The sequence below is a fragment of the Mus musculus genome, chromosome X, assembly GCF_000001635.26.
Source record: "Mus musculus strain C57BL/6J chromosome X, GRCm38.p6 C57BL/6J".
NCBI classification, from domain to species: Eukaryota; Metazoa; Chordata; class Mammalia; order Rodentia; family Muridae; genus Mus; species Mus musculus.
In genome coordinates, this window is record NC_000086.7 from 36,821,654 (window position 1) to 36,845,210 (window position 23,557).

General features: G+C 44.7%; 1 protein-coding gene and 1 pseudogene across 2 annotated transcripts in view; both read right to left on the reverse strand.

Moving 5' to 3' along the window:
• Nucleotides 1-5,507: 5,507 nt before the first annotated feature.
• The window catches only part of C330007P06Rik (RIKEN cDNA C330007P06 gene), a 37,143-nt gene continuing 19,093 nt past the window's right edge, over nucleotides 5,508-23,557 (reverse strand). The window contains exon 7 of the mRNA XM_006541410.4: nucleotides 5,508-6,589. Coding sequence (XP_006541473.1) covers nucleotides 6,497-6,589 — 93 coding nt within the window. The 3' untranslated portion in view covers nucleotides 5,508-6,496. The remainder of the gene's footprint in view (nucleotides 6,590-23,557) is intronic.
• Gm14541 (predicted gene 14541) lies at nucleotides 17,338-17,698 on the reverse strand (annotated as a pseudogene). The gene has a single exon (NR_165298.1). The product of NR_165298.1 is annotated as a predicted gene 14541 (transcript).

A 23,557-nucleotide genomic window follows, 5' to 3' on the forward strand; every position in this document is an offset into this window, starting at 1 on the left:
CTACCTCTCAAGTGGTGGAATGAAAGGTGTGCGCCACCACCCAGCATTGGGTGTGTATGTGTTTGTGTGTAGTTTATATAAATATAACACACATTCATCAAACACATATACATTCCTATGTAAGTGTGTATGTTTGTGGGTTTAAATTTCTATCCCCACATCAGCAAAGTGTAAACGGAACATGTAAATTCACATGGCAAAGAAAATGTGTCTAAATATTAACAGCAAATGACTGTGGAAGAGATTATGAAGTGTTTCTTTTTTTAAAGACTTATTTATTATTATATGTAAGTACACTGTCCCTGTCTTCAGACACACCAGAAGAGGGCATCAGATCTCATTACGGATGGCTGTGAGCCACCATATGGTTGCTGGGATTTGAACTCAGGGCCCCTGGAAGAGCAGTCAGTGCTCTTACCCTCTGAGCCATCTCTCCAGCCCCCTATGAGGTGTTTCTTATGCTGTTTTAAGTCTTGCAATGGTTTGGAAGTTTGAATTTATTCATAAATACAAGATTTTAACAGTATGGCCAGACATAGGCTACAGAGAATCTGTAAATGGAGGGAATGGAGTAAAATGAAAATAACCTGGACATCATGGCAGACACAGGCAGACCTCTATGAGTTTGTGGCCGGCTTGGTATACAGAGTGAGCTCCCGGTTGGCCAGGGCTACACAGTGAGACTAGGTCTTTAAAAGGAAAAAAGAAAAGAAAAACTGAACTGGAGAAAAAGAAAGGAAAACAGCGGGGAGATCCTGGGGCTTTTTGCACACCATGGTCAGAATCTGAACTGAGGGTATAATCTGTAGTTCAAGGGAAGGGCGTCAGAGGATGAGCGAGGTCAGAGCAAATACATAGAGCATCACTGCCTGGGGCAGAGGGTGCATATTAATCACTCTCCAAACGCCTGTAGTGTTTGAGAAATATCATACTGGAGGACGTATAAATATCAGGAATGCACAATGGTTCCTTTCCAAAATATGTGCAAGAGAAGCACCACAGAAAACGAGTTGGGATAAAGTTCTGGGGACATTTGTGACAGCTGTGATAGGGCTGAGGCATTGCCAGAGTTTGAAGGGACAGGTGGAGGCCACAACTACAGTGAGCCCTCCTAGAAGCCTGGAAGGATTTGTAAGGTTTGAAATGCTTTCCCACAAAGTTAAATCATCAGATCTTTTTAAAAAAAGATTTATTTATTTATTTATTTATTTATTTATTTATTATATGTAAGTACACTGTAGCTGTCTTCTGGAGTGTAGACGCCCCAGAAGAGGGAGACAGGGGCTGGTGAGATGGCTCAGTGGGTAAGAGCACCCGACTGCTCTTCCGAAGGTCCAAAGTTCAAATCCCAGCAACCACATGGTGGCTCACAACCATCTGTAATGAGATCTGACACCCTCTTCTGGAGTGTCTGAAAACAGCTACAGTGTACTTACATATAGTAAAAATAAATAAATCTTAAAAAAAAAAAAGAGGGAGACAGATCTCATTATAGATAGTTGTGAGCCACCATGTGGTTGCTGGGATTTGAACTCAGGACCTTCGGAAGAGCAGTCAGTGCTCTTAACCACTGAGCCATCTCACAAGCCCAATCATTAGATCCTTTAAATATAGATTGATTTTATACTTATGTGCATGTTTGTATGTGTTTGTATGTCTATGCCACAGGTGTTCAGATGCCCGATGCACCCGACATGGGAATCAAACAGACCTTCTGATAGAACAGCATGCACTCTTAACCACTGAGCCATCTCTCTAGCCCCACAAGTACTTTTAATTTTGTTTTTAATTTTATTTTAAGCCAAGTGGTGGTGGTACACACCTTTAATCCCAACACTTGGGAGCAGAAGCAGGTAGTTCTCTGAGTTTGAAGCCAGTCTGATTTATAGAGTGAGTTCCAGGACAGCCAGGATTACACAGAGAAACAGTCACCCACACATGCACACACACACACATACACATATTTTGCGACATAATTTTGCCGAGTTGCCTAGGCAGGCCTCAAACTCATGATCCTCCTGCCTTAGCCTCCCCTAAATGCTGAGATCACAGATGTGAGCTACCACACCCGACTCTGTACAGTGATTTCACATCACTTTAATCATTATTATTTACAAGCATAAAGACAATGGGAATCCGGGTTCTAGACACTAAAATGCAGAGTCATGCCTTTCTGGAGACCTCATCTCAGGCCTCCACTCTTCCAGATGCCCTGGAAGCATTGGCAAAGGCATGTGCTAGAAGGCTGTGTGAATCCTGGGATGTGTGTGTTGGGCAGGTCTTGGCAGCCGGCGAACGGTTTCTGATTTCTATTGAGGTTTGAGCCTTTCCTTTCTGAGCATTATTGACCCTTTAATATCTGTGTCCTCACCCTGGTCACTTTCCATCCTGTGTATTACACAGAGGGATCACCACCCTCTCAGCTGCACAGGATGTTCTCAGGCTGATGCCAAGAGCGAATGGAGCCCGGTCAGCACTTCTGCCAGCCTCCCGAGACACGGGGTACAGCAGCATGCCTGGGGGCGGGGTGGGCAGTAGAGAAAGGATGAGAGAAAAATTATTGGCACCTGAACTTCCTGGTTATAGACCATCTGGTTCATAAAAACCTGTTTATGAGAGAGAGAGAGAGAGAGAGAGAGAGAGAGAGAGAGAGAGAGAGAGAGACAACACTAGTGAGTGTGTGGGAAGGTCCCCCTTCCTCCAAGTGTTAGCAGTAAAAAAAGGATTCTCCCCGTCCAGGAAGGCTCCCATGCAGGATTCTGCACTGTGCTCTGTTTTTTTTGCTAGAAAGAAATCCTACTGTCAGCCAGGTTTGGACTGGTTGATTCATTCAGTCACCAAGGGCTGACCTTTGTGCTGAGTGTGGTATAGGGTGGAGCTGGGGACTATACCAACAGAGACCTTTCAGCCTAGGTGCCAACAATGAACACTCATCTGCACAATAATATCAGAGAAAGACATGAAAACATGGACCCAAACTGCACGGGAGCACTCCCATCTGATCAGCTGCCCACAGGTTACCTAAGGAGAAAAGATTGGTATATATAGCCTTCAAGTTCATGCAAAGCTTACACACAGAGAATGGACAGAATGCTGGGTGGTTTTCCACTAGGAAACGTTAGGCCAATCCTGGCTCAGTCAGCAAGAGGCTCAACTACAGACCTAAAGGTTCATGGCTACCCACTCCTTCTGCTCAATGTAACCAAGGACTAAAGTGTAGATTTCAAAACATGGCTTGCACCTGTAATCCCAGTACTTGGGAAACTGAGACAGTAGTACTGTTGTGGATTCCAGGCTAGCTTGAGAGACAGTGAGACCCTGTTTCAACTAAACAAACAAACAAACAAACAAAAAAATCAGAACAGAAAGGTACCCTCCAAGGATTAACACGGAATCACCCCCAGAAGTAGGGTTCCAAGGCTCTGGGTAACACCTTAGAGACAGAATAAGAGGATTTGCACTGGCCCCACCCCATGGCCTATAGTCTTCAGTATTCCCAGACTCTCTGGAAAGCCTTCAGCTATCAATTACAGCCCAGCCTGGAGCATGGCCAAATGGACAAAGGGCTAAGCTACTGTGCTCTGGACTTCCTCCTACGTTTCTCTTCTTCTCTTTAGGCTTGAGTGCTTGCCAGATGTGCCTCCCAGAATCAGGGCAAGTGTGTTCCACCTAGTCAGAAAGGGACTGCCAACCCAGGGGAGGACCTCTGTTGCCAGTTGATTCTCAGCACACTCATACAAGGTGGAAGTGATGCTTTGGTGCCAGCTGGGTCAACTCTAGAATCTAAGCCATCCAAGGCAGTAGACTGGAGGGTCCTGAGTGAATGGTAAAGGGAAGTTGGAGGGAGGAGGTGTCATTAGGGATCTAGAATGGTACTTGGTCATGGAGGTGTGGTTTTTCCTCTTGGCCCATGACAACTGATTGCTACATTTTTTAGAAACCGTGTTAACCAGTTAAACACAGTTACTAAATCCACATGAGGGCTGAGGAGGTGTCTCATCAGGTAAGGAGCTAAAGGTGAGAATTTGAATCTTCGGAATCCATTTAAAAGGTTCGGTGGTTCACCTGTAAATTCCAGTCCACAGAAGGCAGAGGCAGTGAGTTTCTGGAACAAGTCGGCTGGCCTGACTAGATGAACCTGTGAGCTTAGCTTCAGTGAGAGAGTCTGCTTCAATGTATAAAGTATAGAAAGACTGAGGAAGACATCAGATGTCAACCACAGGCCTTCACAGACTGATTGATAGACGGACGGACGGACAGACAGACAGACACACATACACTCCCACAAATGCAAGCATGTATATAAGCATGCACATATACCATATACATAAGAAAAGAAGAAATATACATGGAATTCCTGGGGAAAGTATTTCAACAGCATGTTCAAGGTCCTGGACTCAATCTCTAGTATTGCCAAAATAGAAAAACAAAAGAGATACATAAAATTAAAATCCTATTAAAAACCAAGATGATTAATTTCTATAGCTCATCACTTCCTAATCATTTTACTACAGTGTATTATTACCCACGAGCCTGAAATGTAAACTGATGGGCAATTGCCTCTTTCCTGAACATTGCATTGAAAAGGTCAGCTTGAAATTAGGTATGGTAGCAAGATTTAAAGCTCACAATCTGTGAAAGCTATAAACTAGAATCTGCCTCAATGCTCTGCTGACTAAATCTAAGAAAGTAATGGGAGGAAACATTATTCAGACTAAACCAAAAGGTTTGCCATATGTTGTTACAGTATGAATAAACAAGAGAGAGAGAGAGAGAGAGGTGTGTGTGGGAACTAGCTCCTAGTGTTTGAAAATCCTTAGCCTATTTATCAAAGAAATTGCCTTCATTGTTGACAAATGACATTCTTCTATCTTTTCCAGTTCGCACATAAATGTAAGTATCAACCAATATTCACGGCAGAACTGTATTGATCTACTGCAACTACAGATAAATGAGTTGGCAAAAAAGAAAGCATTTTGTGAGAATCATATTAAAAAACATATAACAAATAGTATATGCCTATTATATGATATTTGTATAGTATACATCTGGTCTCTGGTCTAGGAACTCAATTTGTGATTAACTTTTTTTTTTTTTTTTTGTTTTTTTTTTTTGTTTTTTTGAGACAGGGTTTCTCTGTATAACCCTGGCTGTCCTGGAACTCACTCTGTAGACCAGGCTGGCCTCAAACTCAGAAATCTGCCTGCCTCTGCCTCCCCCCCCCCCCCCCCCCGAGTGCTGGGATTAAAGGCGTGCGTCACCATGGCCGGCTAATTTGTGATTAACTTATTGTACACACATACATACATAAATACATTTCCCCTAAGATTTATCTGTTAAACATTTAGCTGCACAGGCTGATCCCAAGGTTCAAAACCACTTTGGCATCAGAAATACAAAGGTCAAAGGTCCTAGAGGTACTTCAATTCAACCCTGACCAAAGTTAAGAGGACAGGCATGTGAGGAGAAAATGTGTGTGTGTGTGTGTCTGTCTCTCTGTCTGTCTATCTGTCTGTCTGTCTCTCTGTCCGTGTGTGGTAATTTTTTTTTTTTTGAGGGCTTTACTGTGTATGTAGTCTTGACCAGCCTGGAACTCATTATGTAGACCAGGCTAGCCTTGAACTCATAGGTGTGTGTATGTGTGTGTGTGTGTGTGTGTGTGTGTGTGTTTAAAGCAACCAATAAACATTTTTTAAATGTTCCTAGGCTGTAAAACGCAAGAAGGCAGAGACTTTGCTTTTTTTATTCCTTTGGCACCAAACACTTTAAGAGGAACTCTTTCCATTTTTTTCTTTTCTTTTCTTTTTGTGGTTTTTTGAGACAGGGTTTCTCTGTGTAGCCCTGGCTGTCCTGGAACTCACTCTGTAGACCAGGCTGGCCTCGAACTCAGAGATCCACCTGCCTCTGCCTCCCAAGTGCTGGGATTAAAGGCAAGTGCCAACACTGCCCGGCTCCATTTTTCTTGAAAACTAAATGAAATGCAATAGTTCTCCCAGTGAGCTGACTTTAACTTCATTACAATATCAACTAGAAATGGCCCTGATTGGAGAGCTGGCCCTATCCTGGTTAACCTAGAAAGTGCCAAGTCCCCAGGTCCCCTTGCTCTAAGTCAGTGAATGTATCCTAACAGTAGTACTTCATCTGCATCGGGTTTTGATGGTGCCTGATTGGTAGGCTCACTGATGAGCTTCCTGTGGCAACTGATGGGATCTCTGCTTCCTCTAAAGGCAAGACACCTGGCTAACAGAATGCCTTTCTGCCTTGACGCTGGATGGGACTAATCACTGTTCTAGCTGCTAGCTGGGGCCTATATGGACCAAAGAAAACAAATCAGGGAAGGATGCGGGCAAGGAAATCAGTGGGGGAAGCCCAGAAAAGTTCCATCCAAATGAGAGGCCAAGCATCAACCAGACTGCCTGACCACAAACTTCTGGCCTTTCCAGTATCGTTGGGAGACCTTGAACAAGCTGCTGTGCGTTTCTGAACTTCGGTCTGCTTACGCAGAATGTGATAAAGATTCCTGCTCCGGAAAGTCTCCACCCTCTAATACCACAACGACAGACTTACTGCTACCATCAGCACCTGCAACCTGAGAAGAGAAAGAGAATTATGATACCTACCCTATAGGATGGGCATTACTTGAGAGAGGAGTGTTTTGAATAACAGAATTTCACTTTAAGAGGAAGCAAAAGTGTATCTAAGCCACCCCTCTTGGTGAGGCTGAAAGGCTGCTGCAGCTTCTCAAAGTTGTAGATAAATTAATTCCCTGTTGGCCTATATGTCTTATGATCCAGCCCTCAGGCACACAGTGGCTTTTTTTTTCCTCCCAGATTTGTTTACCTTTCATCACGGGCCAGCGGGTTCTTGAATGTGTGTGTGCATGCATGTGTGTGCCTTTTAGGGCACATGTGGGGAACAGATGGCAACTTTTTGGAGTTGGTATTGAGGCAGGGTCTCTCTTGGTTCTCTGTACTGCTGAATATGCCACAGTAGCTGATCAGCCAGCATCTGGATAATTCTCCTGCCTCTGCCTTCAATCTCACGATAGGAATTGGGCTTTTGACATGGGTTTCAGGAATGAAAACTCAGGACATGAGGTGTGTGTGCCAAGCCCCACTACCCACTAAGCCACCCCTCTGACCCCACAGTGTGACTTTTTTTTCTCTTACGTTCTCACGTCCTTCTAGCATCCAGCTCCCCAGTATATGTACACACATACACATACATATACACACAAACTTCTCCCCATCCTCTGAACACACTGCCTCAAGACGGGCAAAGTATCTGGTAAACTCAAGGCCTCTCTGCTTTCAGAAAGTAGGCAAAAGGCTGCTAGGCCCCTCTACCCTTGCCACTTCCCAAGAAAAAGGCAGATTATGAGGCCCATGATTTTAGGAAGTTTCTGTCCCAGTTGAAACGTCGGCTCAAGCCAGTCTCAGCCTTCTTTGCACCTCTTTCTCTCTTCTTGTGCTTAGACTTGAAACCAGGGCTATCCTAAATCCTTCTTTTAATCATTTTTGTTTCGTATTGTTTTCTCTTTTGAGACAGGGTTTGTTTCTTGGCTGTCCTAGAACTAGCTCTATAGACCAGGCTGGCCTTGGCCTTGGAGATCCACCTGCCTGTATCCTGAGTGTTGGGGTCAAAGCTGTGCACTATCACCTCCTGGCCAACTTGGTGTATTGTTAAAAAGACGTAGTTTGCCTTATTAAAGTATGTATGCATGTCTGTGTATGTACATGTTGGGCGTTGCCCTTGGAGGCTGGAAGAGGATACTACATCTTCTAGACTTGTAGTTACAAGTGGTTAGGAGTCCTTTCATATGAATGCTGAGAACTGAACCCTAGTCTCTGCAAGAGCAGCAAATATACCTACTTTGTTGTTGGTTTTAGAGACAAGAGTTTCACTCTATATCCCAGACGGTCCTCAAATTTTGTATGTAGCTCATATTGGCTTCAGACTTAGTGATCTTTCTGCTTTAGCCTCTTGGGTGCTGATATTACAGGTGTGTGCCGCCAGCCACTCCATATGTTTTATGGTGTTGGGGAGAACACTTATAAAAGCGATAATGCAGGCATTGTTGGACCCTGGCTCTGCAGTGGAATAAGGAGCGGGGCCTCCTTAATGGCAGTTTCTCCCTCCTACTTGTTTGTTCAGGTTGCTCCCAGCTGCCTATAACTGTGAGTCTAAGTTCATGGCCTGACCTTCAAAGAGAGGCTGTCATGAAAACAGCATTTGCTATGTGTCAGCTACTGGGCCTAAAGGTCACGTCCACTTGAACCTGGTAGCCTGAATAGGCAGGACAGGCACCCAAACGATTCCTAAAATGATCAAGTGAATTCATCTGCAGAACAACCCTGTATCGGAAGTCAGGAGACTGGGGCTGAGAGAAGTTAATCAACTTGCAGAGGACTCAGTTAGGAAGAGCTGGGAACCAAATCCAGATCTCCGGGATTCTAAATCAAAAGGAGGTTGTTATGTGGCTCTTCAGACCCAGCAGACAAGATCCTGTAATATTAATGGTTCTTTATTCCCAGAGAGATACTACAGTCTTCATGGAGGAGGCCCCACATGCCAGCTCCTTTATCTCCTAGCACCGCCCCCCCCCCACGCACACCAGGCAGCTCGTTATATTCCAACAACAGAAATATAAAGCAATTTGCACAGTCATCCTGGAGTAATCAAATCTGTGACCACCCACCACCTCTGGGATATAGAGGAATTTCTCGGAAGTCCTGGTAGTATTAGAAGCTCCTTTCAGGCTTTTTCTGTAGCTGCTCTGCTCCTGTAGGACCTACTGACCTCTTGTGGGCAGAGTATAAATTCGCTGTGTTGGACAGTCTTGGGCTGGAACTCAGCCAACGGCCCTTTCACGCTAGAAGCTAGCTATCCCTAGTCAGACTGACTCAGCTCTGCTGGAATGGGTTAGTCTGTCAACTTTACTTCCATCTTGGTTTCCTCACCTCTAAACCAGGGATGGATGGAGACCCCAGCCCTACTTTAAAACATAGGAAGTCTGAATAAAGCTCAGTTGTTAGAGTGGCTGCCTAGCATGCATGAAGCCCTGGGCTGGATCCACAGTATTACATAAAACCAGTGTGGGTGTTCACACCTGTAATCCTAGCACTCTGGGGATGAAGGCAGGACAGTCTGGGGTTCAAGGTCATTCTTGGCTACGCTGCGAGTTTGAAAGTATCCTGGAATATACGACATCCTATATCAGAAAAAAAAAAAAAGGAAAAACAAAAAACAAACAAAGATGGCCTAGTCGGCCATCACTGGAAAGAGAGGCCCATTGGACACACATACTTTATATGCTCCAGTACAGGGGAACACCAGGGCCAAAAAAATGGGAATGGGTGTGTAGGGAAGTGGGGGTATGGGGGACTTTTGGGATAGCATTGGAAATGTAATTGAGGAAAATACGTAATAAAAAAATATTAAAAAAACAAACAAACAAAAAACCCAAAACAACTTTAACAGCAAAATCTGCTCTCAATCAATCAACCAATTAAGCAGCCAATGGAACAGACTGGGATTGGGGGTTTGGCTCACCACAGAACACTTTCCAGCATGCATAAGGCTCTGGGTTCTACCCTCAGTACAGAAAGGTTCCAGATGGAAGGAAAGGAAGGAGGGAAGAAGGAAGGGACAGAGCACGAGATAGCGAGAGAGCAAGACAGAGACTGACAGACAGACAGACAGACACACACACAGAGAGAAAGAGAGAGAGAGAGAGTGCTGGGGTGGCAAAACTGCTGTTCTATTTGAAAAGCAGTTGCAGAAGCTGCAGTGACTTAGAAAAGTGTCCCTTCATTCCAGACCATGTTATATCCGTCTGTAGAAATGGCCCCTGAGCAGGACATGCCTGTCCCAGAGCTCTGCCCTGCTCCAGTTCTTTCCACTGTTGAGGGAAATGAAGAGATCATATGCACAAGTTACAGGCAGAGTTCAGTAGCAAAGCACTTGCCTAGCAATTCAGAAACCCTGGGTTCCATCTCCTGCATAAAAAGAAGAGGGGGGAGGAGGAGGGCCAGAGCACAGTCTCACACACAGCTGGAGACAAAAACAGATTGCCTTAGAGTATTTGGGACCATGCAAGTCTGTCACAGGCCATAGACAGGATGTTTCTGCAGCACTAAATTGTGAGACAGGAGCATCTGTCTTCCGTCTCTCATCACAGCCCTTGTTCCCTCCCTCCCCCCTTCCTTCTCATTCATACTTCAATGACTCATTTATGCAACAAGCACTTACTTGAGTGATAAAGCGCACGCCAAACCCTGTACTGGGTTCTGGCATGAAACCGCTGGCTTCAAGGAATTCAAATTGAGAGGTACCAGGGAGGGAGTGCTAAGTTCACTAGATGTCTGTGAAGAGGAGGGACAGGGCAAGGGTCTAAATTAGCTTCTGAGAGTCTGGAAAGTTGGGAAAGGCATTCAAGGCTCTGTGGAGGAAGGAAAGTCAGCAGGGTTTAGGGTATTTTCCCAAAGCGGGAGGGCAGGTTCAAAGAAGGCCCTGGAATGACTTCAAGTAGTGAATTATAGCAGAATGGCAGGTGTGGTGAAGCCAGGTAGGTAAGGTAGGTTTGAGAGGGGTGGCAACAGATAGAAACCCTACTTCATTCTGAAGGCAGCAGGAAGCTACTGGAGACATTTTGAGCAGAGAACTGCCAGGATCCAGACTGCTTGCTTTAAAGCTGTGGTTCTCAACCTGTTTAATGCTGAAACCCTTTAATACAACTCCTCATATTGTGGCGACCCCAACTATAAAATCATTTTCATTGCTACTTCATAACCATAATTTTGCTACTGTTATGAATCATAATGGAAATACATGATATGCAGGATATTTGATATGTGGCCCTGTGAAAGGGTTGGTTGACCCAGAAGGGGCTGAGACCCATAGGTTGAGGACCACCTCTCTGGATGTGGCAGTGTAGCCGATGTGGTCTAGAAATACTGGCAGGGCAGAGGATTAAGGCAGGAGGAGGCTGCTGGCTCACATGGCTTTGAAACCTAACTAGGACATTAGGCAAGAAGAAATGCAGGAATCCGAGAGCCCTTAAAGAAGCAGAGCCACCAGGACAGGGTGGTTTGGGGAAGACGGTTATAAGAGGGAGGGATCATGCCAATGAAATCTGGTCTCTGGCTTGAGTAAGCGGGTACCAGGTAAGGTAGTAGCATTCACTGAAACAAAGAAGACATTCCGGGACAAGGGATAACGGAAGCTACTGTGGCTATGTGGGGTTGAAACACCTGTGGGTCAGTGGAGTGGAGATGACAAATAGTCACTTGAACATGAAAGTGTCTCACTCGGAAGCAGCAGCAAAACCTGAGCTGAAGATATATATCCATTTTGGCATCTTTCCTATGTGTTAATATCAAGGGGAGGGTAGCTGAGGCCACACCTATGAATGCAATCAATGGAAAGAGGGCAAAGAACAGAGCCTTGATGATCACAGGCAGTTAAGGACTAGAAAGTAAAGGGGGGGGTACTCCAAGTGTACCAACACTAGGGGAGGCTGAGACAGAAAGAAGCATTTGTAAATATAAGGTCAGTCTGGACTACATACTGAGACCACATTTCTGTCAACAAACAAAAAGGATAGTTAACCAGTAAAAAGGAGGAAATGGCAGAAGTGAGAAGGGGACTTTACTGAAAATCTATTCAAATTTGTACACCTAAGACAAATTTGACCCGTGAAAGGGTTGCCAGAAAGAGAGGAGTCAAGTGGTAAAGTCCGAGGAGAGGTGGGGGGACCTGTATCCGACATGGATGAATGTTGCCCCTGGGCTGCAGAAGGAGTTCACTGAGGAGCACGTGTCTTTCTTTTATTTATTTTTATTTTACCTGTCGCAATGTTTTGCCTACAAGCATGTCTGTGGACCAGGTGTATGCAGTACCAGAGGGGGCCAGAAGAGGGCGATAGATATCCTAAAACTGAATTGCAAATCGTTTATCCTTTATGTAGGGGCTTGAAAATCCCCACCCCAGGTCCTCTGCCGGAGCAGCAAGTGGTATTAACTACCGAGTCCTCTCTCCACCCCACCCCATCCCATCCCCATACAGACTCTCGGGTAATATCAGCCACAGGGGGTTTATCGGAGAGTTCTCAGGGGATTACCATGTGGGAAAGGATGCATAGAGACAGGCCTAAAGGAGCCAGGGGACTAGGGCCCAGGCTCCAGCTTTTGCGAAGCTCCGAAACTAGAAGACTGGGCTTCAGTCAGCCCGGTGGTTGTATACAGGCTACCGCGAGGAAACCGTGCCCTTGGGAAAGTGGTCCTCCTCAGCGGAGGCAGTCCCACAGGGGCCTGAGAGCGCAAGGCAGAGCTCTTAAGAGCAGCAAGGAAGCGCATCTCAGCATCCACCACAGGGAGGAAGAGAGTATTGTTGCACTGGTGTTGGTCTGAGGCGGAGGCATTCAGACTGTTAGACTGAATTCTGCTCTGAGAAAACAGAAAACAATCTTCCTGCTGAAAGGCTCAGGGTTGAGGGGCGCTGGCGGGAGGAGAATGGAATGGCTGCTTCAGGATACTGAAGGAGAGCTGACCAGGGACTCACAATGTGTTTGCCAAGGGGTATTGGTTTTTCTGTTGACTCTAGAGAATATATCATTCTAGCTGAATCAAACGGTTCAAATTCCTAGGCTCTCTTGTCTTGGGTCTCTCAGATTTCATTAGTTTGTACCAGGAAATGTCTATACTATTTCAAGGACAATTTATGGGTCTGTGTTTCTAAAAACCCCAAATCTTTACCTAAGGGATTTCCTGAACAAGAATTAAATTAACTATCACTATAGATTTTTCCTTGAGACAGGATCTCTCGTATTCTAGACTAGTTTCAAACTTGCTTTGTGTCTGACGAATGGCCTTGACCTTCTCATCCTCCTGCCTCCACCCCAGTGCGGGGATTACAGGCATGGGCCAGCAAGCATTCTTTATTTGCTGCTAGGGATCAACCCCAAGGCCTTGTGCCTGCTGGGCAAGCATGCTAGGAAGTGCGTCTCCTCTCCCTCTCCTATGACAGTTATTCTGATTACAATAATTACTGATGGTAAAGACAGCAACCTTGCTGATGGACAACAAAACCTGTGTACAGATTAAAACATTATAAACTGATTTAAAAACCTACCCCAGGCTTGACAATGAAGATAAACACTTGTCTACGAGGGATGAATAAACATTATAGGAGTCAGGATTAAACCTAATTGGTAGGCAGATACAATGCACAGGAAATGACAAAGGAACACTAATTATAAAGCTACAAAGAAAAAAAAAGCATTACTACGTGACAAAATAGAAAGTAGCAGGTGGCTCATTACCTATCAAAGTGACAACAGCCAGGTACGCTGTCTGTACAGGATTTATATACATGGTCATTCGAGACTTCACTGAGAAAATTCCTACTTATGGAGAAGTGGTTGTAATGAGAAATTCACTAGGATTGAAGCATGGCTAAGCATCCACATGTGTGCCTCATTTTTTCTTTATTGGGTATTTACATTTACATTTCCAATGCTATTCCAAAAGTCCCCCACATATTCCCCCACCCACCCAATCCCACTTCTTGGCCCTGTCGTTCCCCTGTACTGAGACAGATAAAGTTTGCACAACTAATGGGCCTCTCTTTCCACTGATGGCCGACTAGGCCATCTTTTGATTCATATGCAGCTAGAGACACGAGCTGGGGGGGGGTACTGGTTAGTTCATATTGTTGTTCCACCTATAGGGTTGCAGACCCCTTTAGCTCCTTGGTTACTTTCTCTAGCTCCTCCATTGTGGGCCCTGTGATCCATCCAATAGCTGACTGTGAGCATCCACTTCTGTGTTTGCTAGGCCCCGGCATAGTCTCACAAGAGACAGCTATATCAGGGTCCTTTCAGCAAAATCTTACTGGTGTATGCAATGGTGTCAGCGTTTGGTGGCTGATTATGGGATGGATCCCCGCGTATGGCAGTCTCTAGATGGTCCATCCTTTCGTCTCAGCTCTAAACTGTGTCTCTGTAACTCCTTCCATGGGTGTTTTGTTCCCAATTCTAAGAAGGGGCAAAGTGTCCAGTGTGCCTCATTCTTAAAGCCTACGTGTTACCCACGGGGAGCTATGAACAAGTAGCAACAACTTTTACTTTTTTTACTGTGCGTAGGTGTTTTGCCCGCACTTAGTGTGTGCACCACATGCATACCCCACTCTAATTCAGGCAGTCTGGCCTGCAAGTGTCCATGCTCTAAGCCATCATGTTCTGTATCAGTACGCCAAGGGACTCGGCTAGTCACTACCAATGGCACAGTGAACAAGATAGATATGGTCAATAAACAATTCCATCATGGCATAATGAGTTCTAGGACAGAGGGCCAGGAGGCTGTGCCTAGGCTCCCCTAAGCACCTCTGGGCTGGCTTCAAGAGAAGAAGCCAACAATTTACAGGAATTTATTTCTTGGGCACTAGATAGATCAAAGAAGCCAAACAGGGCCTGGCATGCTGTTGCACACATGCAATCCCAATCCTAAGGATGTTGGGGCAGGGAGATTATCTGTCTGAGGTCAGTCTGAGTACACAGACACACCAGTCTGGCCTACTTGAGAATCCATGCCCCCCCACCCGTGTGTGTGTGTGTGTGTGTGTGTGCGCGTGTGTGTGTGTCTCCACTAAACAGAAGTAAAATTCCTATTGCAAGGTAGACCTAGTTAGCTCCCACTATTGAGTCCTGGAAACCAAAGATCTATGAGTCTCTCACAGGAATGCAGCAGGAGGAAACAAGGGGTCATACAGTTTATGTGAGTCTGGCTGCCAATGCAGGAGGTATCAGAAATCAGACCCACAACTCTGTCTCCTCTTCCTGGAGAGAGTGTAAGCTCTCTAGGGGCAAGATTGAGGCCTGAAGCATTCTTCCTTTTATTGTTTTTGAATGTGTTGTTTGTCATATTAGTTACACTTACTTATGGAGGACTGCTGTATTTCAATACATGTTCTCAAATATGTAATGATCAAATCAAGGTAATTAGCACTGCCATCTCTTCAATTACTATACCCCCATGCTGGGAACATCTTTAACATCTTTAAACGCTACTCTCAACCTGCATCTTTCTCTATCATACAGATAGCTCAGCATCTGTCTGGCAGAGTCCTTGAGTTCAGAGGAGGAGGGAAGCACATCGCAGTGTGCCATGGGGAGGAAGAGGGAATTATTGCACTGATGTTGGTTAACAATCAGTGAGTGTATGTTTCACTCATTGAGCATCTACTGTGTTAGCAGCTAACTCTCCTTGGTTCTACCCCTCCACACCCCCACTCATCCCTATTTTTGCTGAACTCTGAGCTGAGAGCCAGGTAATAAATCACATGAGAAAAAAATATGCTTGGGCTTATAGGAAGAAAAAAAGAGAGAGAAAGCAAAAATAGGGACGTGATGAAATTTTAGATACAGTGGTCACCAAAGTCCTCAGAGAAAAAAATGATATTTTTGCAAAGACAGTGAAGACGTGAAGGGCGTGAGGGAAGAGGCTATGCCTGAGGGAATGGGTGAGGGAAAAGTGTTCCCGGAACTGCAATTGCAAAGGCCTCTCAAGGCAGGAATGTGCTTATTTGTTTGAAAGCCAGGGAGACCCCTGGGGCTGTAAAGGCCTGAGCAGGAGGAACTGTGGTCAGAAGGAAGTAGAGATTGTATCTGGTGCCTGGGAGCAGAGGAACCAAACCGGTTCCACGAGAAAAGGTGACAGAAAGCCTATTGATAATTCACAACCTTTCTGCTCCATCCTATAATACCCACCCCACCCTCAAACTGTGGCTTCTTCCGGGAAAGGCAAGGTGGTCCTTGAGCTTCCAGGAATTCTCCTATCTGCACTTCCCATAAGCATGCTGGGATTACAGATAACCATGCTGTAATCTCCAGTTCTGGGAACTTGAACTCAGGTCCTTACACTTTTTAGACCATGGAGCCATTTCCCTAGTTCTCCTACTGAGATTCTGATTGGGATAGTATTGTATCTAGAAATCAGTTTATAGAGGATACATTATAGTTATTATACTTTACAACCTATGAACACAGTATATCACTCCATTTACTTTGGTTCTAATTTTATTTTGTTTTGTTTTTGTTTTTTCGAGACAGGGTTTCTCTGTGTAGCCCTGGCTGGCTTGGAACTCACTGTAGACCAGGCTGGCCTCGAACTCAGAAATCCGCCTGCCTCTGCCTTCAAGTGCTGGGATTAAAGACGTGCACCACCACTGCTCAGCTCTAATTTTCTTCTATGACTGTCAGAGTTCTGACATCAATTATACTATTTTTTAAAATATTATTTATTTATTATTTATATGAATACACTGTAGCTGTCTTCAGACATACACCAGAAAAGGGCATTGCTGGGATTTGAACTCAAGACCTTCGGAAGAGCAGTCAGAGCTCTTAACCGCTGATCCATCTTTCCAGCCCCAACTATACTATTTTATGATAGAAATTCAGAGAAGTCATGATAGAACAATGCTATACTCTGGTTACCCACAAATCACTGTGTGTGTGTGTGTGTGTGCATGAGAGAGAGAGAGAGAGAGAGAGAGAGAGAGAGAGAGAGAGAGAGAGAGAGAGAGAGAGAGAGAGAACGAACCTGAGGGTGTCACTGTTTTCCAGGCTAATCTTAACTCCTTAGGTCAAGCAATCCTCCAGCCTTAGCTTCTTGAGTTCTGGAATAATAGATGTGTACCACCATACTTACTTGAGACCACTGTCTTTTTTCTTTTTCTTTTGGTTTTGTAAAACAGGCTCTTGTTATATAGCTCTGGCTGGCTTTGAACTCCTGATTTTCATGCTTCCACCTCCCAGGTGCTAGGATTACAGATGTTGCACCACCATGCCAGGCTGAGACCATCACTTTTATTGTCTTAATGTGTATCTGTATCTCTTCTTTCGTCTTCTTTCCTTCCTCTCCTTTTACATGCATATACACAGAGATATGTAGGATACTAAAGATATCACTCTACATACTATTTTGTAAACGGCTCTTTTCTGTCAACAGTCTTTAGAGTCTGCTGATATCATTCAGGTGCTAGAATGCTTGCCTAAGATGACTGAAACCCTGATTTGAATCCCCAGTACTGTATATAGCCAGGCATAGTGGCACATCCAGGGCTACATAGTGAGTTCAAGACCAACCTCAGATGTGAGACCTTGTGTCAATAACATTATAACATCTATGATTTCAATAAATGACATGTCTGTTTTTTCTAAATGACCTTAAAAGATTCTGTTATTTCCCCTAGCTTGAGAGCACCCATCAGTCTTACTTCCCCTCTACATACCAGTCCACCCCTCCTTTATAGCAAAAATATTAATTTTTTTCTTTTTTTTGAAAGGTTCTATATTTTATTACTGGACAAACATCCTAATTTAAGACACGAAAAGTCTCCAGGTTTAAATGTTGAAATCCATCTGGTAGGACTGATTGATGACAATTCAGTATAAATCCTCAGTCTTGCCATTGTGTGAATCCTTACAGACCCAGCTTCGTTCTCCTCCAGTGTCTTCTCTTAAGAGTTGTACCTGATTTTGTTGCCAATTTTCATCCGGATCCACTGAGGAATAGGGCGATTTTGCTTTTGTTTCTTGGCCAGGAATCGCTTGGTTTGGAAAGTCTTGTGAGAAGACATGGCGAGAAGCCGAATCAGGAGGAGTGCGCACGATGGCGGAGGAGAGGAGAAGAGAAAGAAAGCTATTTTTTTTCTATAACAACACTGCTACTCTACTTTGCCTTTCTCTCTTGAACTCATTTCTGTCATGTGCTTGCTGACACTGCTCCATTCCAATTGCTCTTGTCCAGGTCACCAACCTTTTGCTTGTTTCTAAATGCACGTGGCATTTCCAAGCCCTTGTTATATTTACATGTGGCATCTGGCAGACGATCGTTTCCGCTTCCTTTGACTCGGGCTGGCCTTTTGCCCATTTGCCTCTTCCTGCTCTGCTGAGTGTAGACGACAATGCCATTTCCCAGGCTCCTTTCTTTTCTGACTTCCTGATGTGTTTGGCTGGTGGAAATTATTGGCAGGAGATTGGAGAAAAGGCAGAAGCCAGGGTATTTCCCTTCCTTTCTTTCCATTATGAATGTTGTCTCCAACAGTGATTGTTCCGCCTCTGTGGTTTCCACTGGATAGTTGGACCCCTCCATGGGCCCACTTCCTACTGGACTGGTGTTTCTGTTGTATTTAGTAGTCCCTGATCATCCATACTCCAACTTTAGCCTCAGCTTCTTAGTCTTCAATTCTCTAGGATCTATTCTTTCTTTCTCTCTCTCTCTCTCTCCCTCTCTCTCTTTCCAGCCCTGCTTGCTCTGGCCCAAAGATTTATTATTATATGTAAATACACTGTAGCTGCCTTCAGACACACCAGAAGAGGGCATCAGATCTCATTACAGATGGTTGTGACCCACCATGTAGTTGCTGGGATTTGAACTCAGGACCTCTAGAAGAGCAGTCAGTGATCTTAACCACTGAGCCATCTCTCCAGCCCTCTAGGATTTCTTTGCCAGGTATATTTATCTTTAGCAACCTCATCCTGTCTCGTGGCTTTAATTAGCATCCTTATTTTATGTGCATGCGTGTTTGCCTGCATATGTGTGTATGTGACAAAGATCACTGGGGGCATGTTCTTGCCCTAGCCCCTTCCTGTTACTGTTTCCTGGCTCTGCTCTTCCACGTCCTTTCCTGATGTTCTACCTCAGTTCAGGCCCGGAAACCACAGAGGCTAATTATCAGCCTGTATGGAACCCCTGAAGCTACAGGCCACAGTAAGATGGCCTTAAAATAGTTTCTCTCAGGCTTTAGGTCACGGTGACAAACGGCTGACGAATGCAACATCCAACTGCTTAGCTGACATCTCCACTTAGAGAGCCAATAAGCAATTCAGAAGCATGTCCAGTACATAGAACTTCTGGGCTGCAAGATGGCTCAGTAGGAAAAGGCTCTGCAAGCCTTGAACCTACACAGTGAAAGGAAAGAAATGACTGCACAAAAATTGTCCTTTGACCTCCACATACACACAATGACACCCCTCACCGCACCCTCACTGAGAGAGAAATATAAGACAGCTTTTAAAAACAGAAAATGGCACCTATTCACCCAGTTATTCTAGCCATACTTCAAGGGGGCTATGCTTGCTTCGTCCCTCCCTCACTCCCTACACCTCATCCAGCAGCTAGCCTCGGTAGCATCCCCCTACCAAGCCACCTAACAAACGTGTTTACTTTCCTTCCTCCAATTTTTCCTTTACTCTTATCTCATGTTGGGTTGTCAAAATGGTCTCCTAACTGGTGTCCCTGCCTCCGTTCTTGCTTCCCTCCAAGGCATTCCCCACATTGTAGCTATTGCCTTAAAGCGTGGATCGGGGCTACAGAGATTGCTCAGCACTCAGCACCTATCATTCTTCCAGAGACAAGTTTGATTCCCCAGCAGCCCCAAGGGGTAGCTTAAACTACCTACAACTCCAATCCAGGGAATCCAACGCCTTTGGCCTCCACGAGCACCTGCAGACATGTGTGTATACCCCCATAAACACACACACACACACACACACACACACACAATTAAAATAAATAAAAAAAGAAAACATGAATCAGGGGACCTAGGGGCATAGTTCAGTAGTAGAATGCTTGCGTAGAATGTGCAAGGCCCTAGGATCAAACCCTAGCACTGTCATTTTGAAAGTTTTTTTTTAATTTCTTTTATTTTTGTGATTAGAGCATGAGCAGGACGAGGAGTAAGCCATAGACATGCTAAGGTGCACAAAGAAAAGCCCACAAGGCCTCCACCCCACACAGGCACCTACAGCTGAGAAATGCCGAGTAGGGGAACGGTCTTCCCCAGAGAAGCACACAGCAACCGCTTACTCAATACCAAGCGGTCGGCCCTGACAACGTGCAAAGTTTGAACATAAAATGAAAGGCATACCCAGGCGTGGTGGCGCACGCCTCTGATCCCAGCACTCGGGAGGTAGAGGCAGGCGGATTTCTGAGTTCAAGGCCAGCCTGGTCTACAGAGTGAGTTCTAGGACAGCCAGGGCTACACAGAGAAACCCTGTCTCGAAAAACAAACAAACAAACAAACAAAAAAATGAAAGGCATAAATCGTATGGTGTGACACCTTGGCTTTAGACTTTCTAACAGCTTCCTAGTGCATCCTCATTCCAGTCTAGAGGGCCTTCTGCAGCCTGGCTTCTGCTCATGCCTTTAACCTCACTTCCTGTTCCAGCACTTACTCGGTCACACTTGCTGTCCGTTTGGCTTCTGCAATGCAAGCTTCTTCCCTTCTGTACTTTGCGATGCCATCAGCTGAACACTTCCCCTTGACCTTTATATGTTGGACCATTCAGCCTTTTCGGATACCACATGGCTCAGAACAGCCCCTTCTCTGAGCCCACCTCTCTATGGCCCAGAGTTCTCTATTATGCCATCACACTATTTGTTCAAAATCTTTTTTTGTTTGTTTGTTTGTTTTTCGAGACAGGGTTTCTCTGTGTAGCCCTGGCTGTCCTGGAACTCACTCTGTAGACCAGGCTGGCCTTGAACTCAGAAACCCACCTGCCTCTGCCTCCCAAGTACTGGGATTAAAGGTGTGTGCCACTACGCCCAGCTTTGTTCAAAATCTTATGTGTGTATGTGTGAGTGCAGGCAAGTACACATGGAGCTCAGGGGACAGCTTTGCCTGTTGATCCTGGTCTTCCGCCCTGACACAGGGTTTCTTGTTCGCTGATGCATAAGCCAGACTGGCTAGCCTCAAGCTTCCTGGGATTGTCCTGTCTGCCTCCCATCTCATCATAGATACGCTGCTACTGCATCAGGCTTTTACATGACTTCTGAGGATATGAACCCACTTGAATGTTAAGTACTCTGCTTACTAAGTCATCGGACCAGCTTCCTATCACATTATTTTAACTACATTTTTCTTCTCTCTCTCTCTCTTTCTTTCTTTATTATATGTAAATACACTGTAGCTGTCTTCAGACACACCAGAAGAGGGCGTCAGATCTCATTACAGATGGTTGTGAGCCACTGACCTTTGGAAAAGCAGTCAGTGCTCATAATCGCTGAGCCATCTCACCAGCCCCCCTAAATTTTTCTTTATTTCTTTCAAGAAAATTATTATTCATGTGTGTGTTTACACAACTGTGGAGGTCACACATGTGGAGGTCAGAGGACAGTTTTCAGTACCCTCTACCCAACAGGGGTCCCGGGAATTGAACAAAAATTGGCCAGTTTGGCAAGCCCTTAAACTCACATTTTCATGGTTGGGAGTTCCTGTCACTTTGCTTTTAAAATGGGACTTTCTTCACCACTATGTCCTCTGCTCCAACAGCACACAGCACACACACCAAGAGCTCAATGACTGAAAGGTAGTGGACTAGTCTTAAACGAGAAGACAGACAGGCATCTTTCCCCCTGAAGACTGCAAAGCCAGGAGGACAGAAGCATCTGAGTATATTCCTTTACTCTCTTAGTGCTTTGGAGATGGAAGTCATCTGCCAGAGGGGTTGCGTGCAGGGAAAAAATCAGAAGATTGGAAGTAAAGGGCCCTAATTTAATCTGATTGAGCTGAACACCTGACTGTCTGTGGTGTGATCTTATCTGACACAAGAGCCATACATTCATGGCCTCAGCCTCCATTCATTTACAAGATATAGCCATTCAACTCTCAGGATATAAGATCACAGAAGGCAGACTGTATGACTGATTCTAAATTGAGAGTTTGTAGGATGCATGCTGTGACATAGTCCAGATTCAGAAAAACAGAAAAGACAAATACCACATATTCTCTTTCATATGTGGAACCTACCTTTGATATATATGGGTATAGGTCATGAAACTAGAAAAGGGACCGTTGGAGGGGAAAAGGTTTTGAGGAAGTGGGCAGTGTAACAGAATACATGTGACATAAAAGCAAAAGGGACAGCTGGGAGTGGGGTGGCACAGGAGGAGCAGGGCAACGGAAAAGAAATGGGGAATCTCTACAAAAACAAATTATGGAGACTTTTTTAAGAAACACAAACAAAAAGCCAGGTGTGATGGTGCAAGCCTGTAATCCCAACCCTTGGAGGTGGTGACAGGCAGAGCAGGGCTTTCAAGGTCTCTCCCTGGCTAGCCAATGACTTGGACGTCAGCCAGGGCTCCATGATTTAAAAAACGAAAACAGAAACAGAATTGGGCTGGAGGGGTGGCTCATTGGCAAGGATCACATGCTGCTCCTGCAGAGGACCTTGGTTCCATTCCCAGCACCCTTATGATGGCTCACAGCTATCTGGGGACCCAACACCCTCTTCTAGCCTCCTTGGGCACCAGGCATGCATGTGGTGCATATGCATATTTGCAAGCAAAACACTTTCACATATGTCTCTGTGTGTACACACACACACACATAAACTTAGAAAATTAGAAAAAACTTAATTTTACAAAAGAGAAAAAAGGTTACATTTATAACAGCACCAGAAAAAAATTTAGTAGCCAAGTATACATTTTAAATTATCTACAGGATCTGTACATGAAAAATTATAAAACACTAATGAAAAGAACTAAATACCTAAAATACCTAAATAAATGTCAATTCTCCTTAAAATGATTTTTTTAGGTCAAATCTGCTAACTCAGCAAGGTAACTTTATTCTCTTAACTATATGCAAAATATCTCATTTTCTTTCTCTATTTATGTATGTATGTATGTATGTATGTATGTATGTATGTATGTATGTTTTTCAAGACAGGGTTTCTCTGTATAGCCCTGGCTGTCCTGGAACTCACTTTGTAGACCAGGCTGGCCTCGAACTCAGAAATCCGCCTGCCTCTGTCTCCCAAGTGCTGGGATCAAAGGCGTTCGCCACCACCCCTGGCTAAGATATCTTATTTTCAAGACTGATTCTACAATAAAGAAGCTAGGTTAGCTCTTTAGAAATCTCTTTTTATCTGTGTCATCCTACCAAGCTAGTCTACCTTTTTCTTGAGCCCCTCCAAACCCAAGAGGTCTCTTTTGCCCTCTTGCCTAGAACACTGTTTCATTTGCATCCTGCCAGCTGCTTCTCTGTGGCTCCTGCAAGTCCAAAGAGAAAGGCGCTCTTACCTGGAGGACGTCCTTCCGTGAAGCTCTTGCGAGCCAAAGTAGAGTTGAAAAACACTAAAATGATCTTTAGATTTTACAAAATCCCTCAAATCCTAGAAAGAATACTGAACCTATCAACAAGCTGATTTTAAAATATTGGAAAAGACAAAAATTCAGAATAGTCAAATAACTCCAAAACAAAACAAGGTTGGAAGAATCATGACCCAGCAGTAAAACTAACCATAAAGTTACAATCACCAAATCAAGGCATTCTATATAGCCAGGCAGAGTGGCACATGCTTAGGGTTATGGTTACTTGGAAAGCTGAGGCAGGAGGATCACATGAGCCCCTAAGTTCATAGCCAGCCTGGGAAACTTAACAAAACTAAACAGACAAAACTAACAAAGAGCTGGAGGGTAATGCTCAATGGCAGAGTGTACTGTGTCAATTGAGACTCATGATTAAAAAGGAAAAAGGAAAAGTTCTGTGT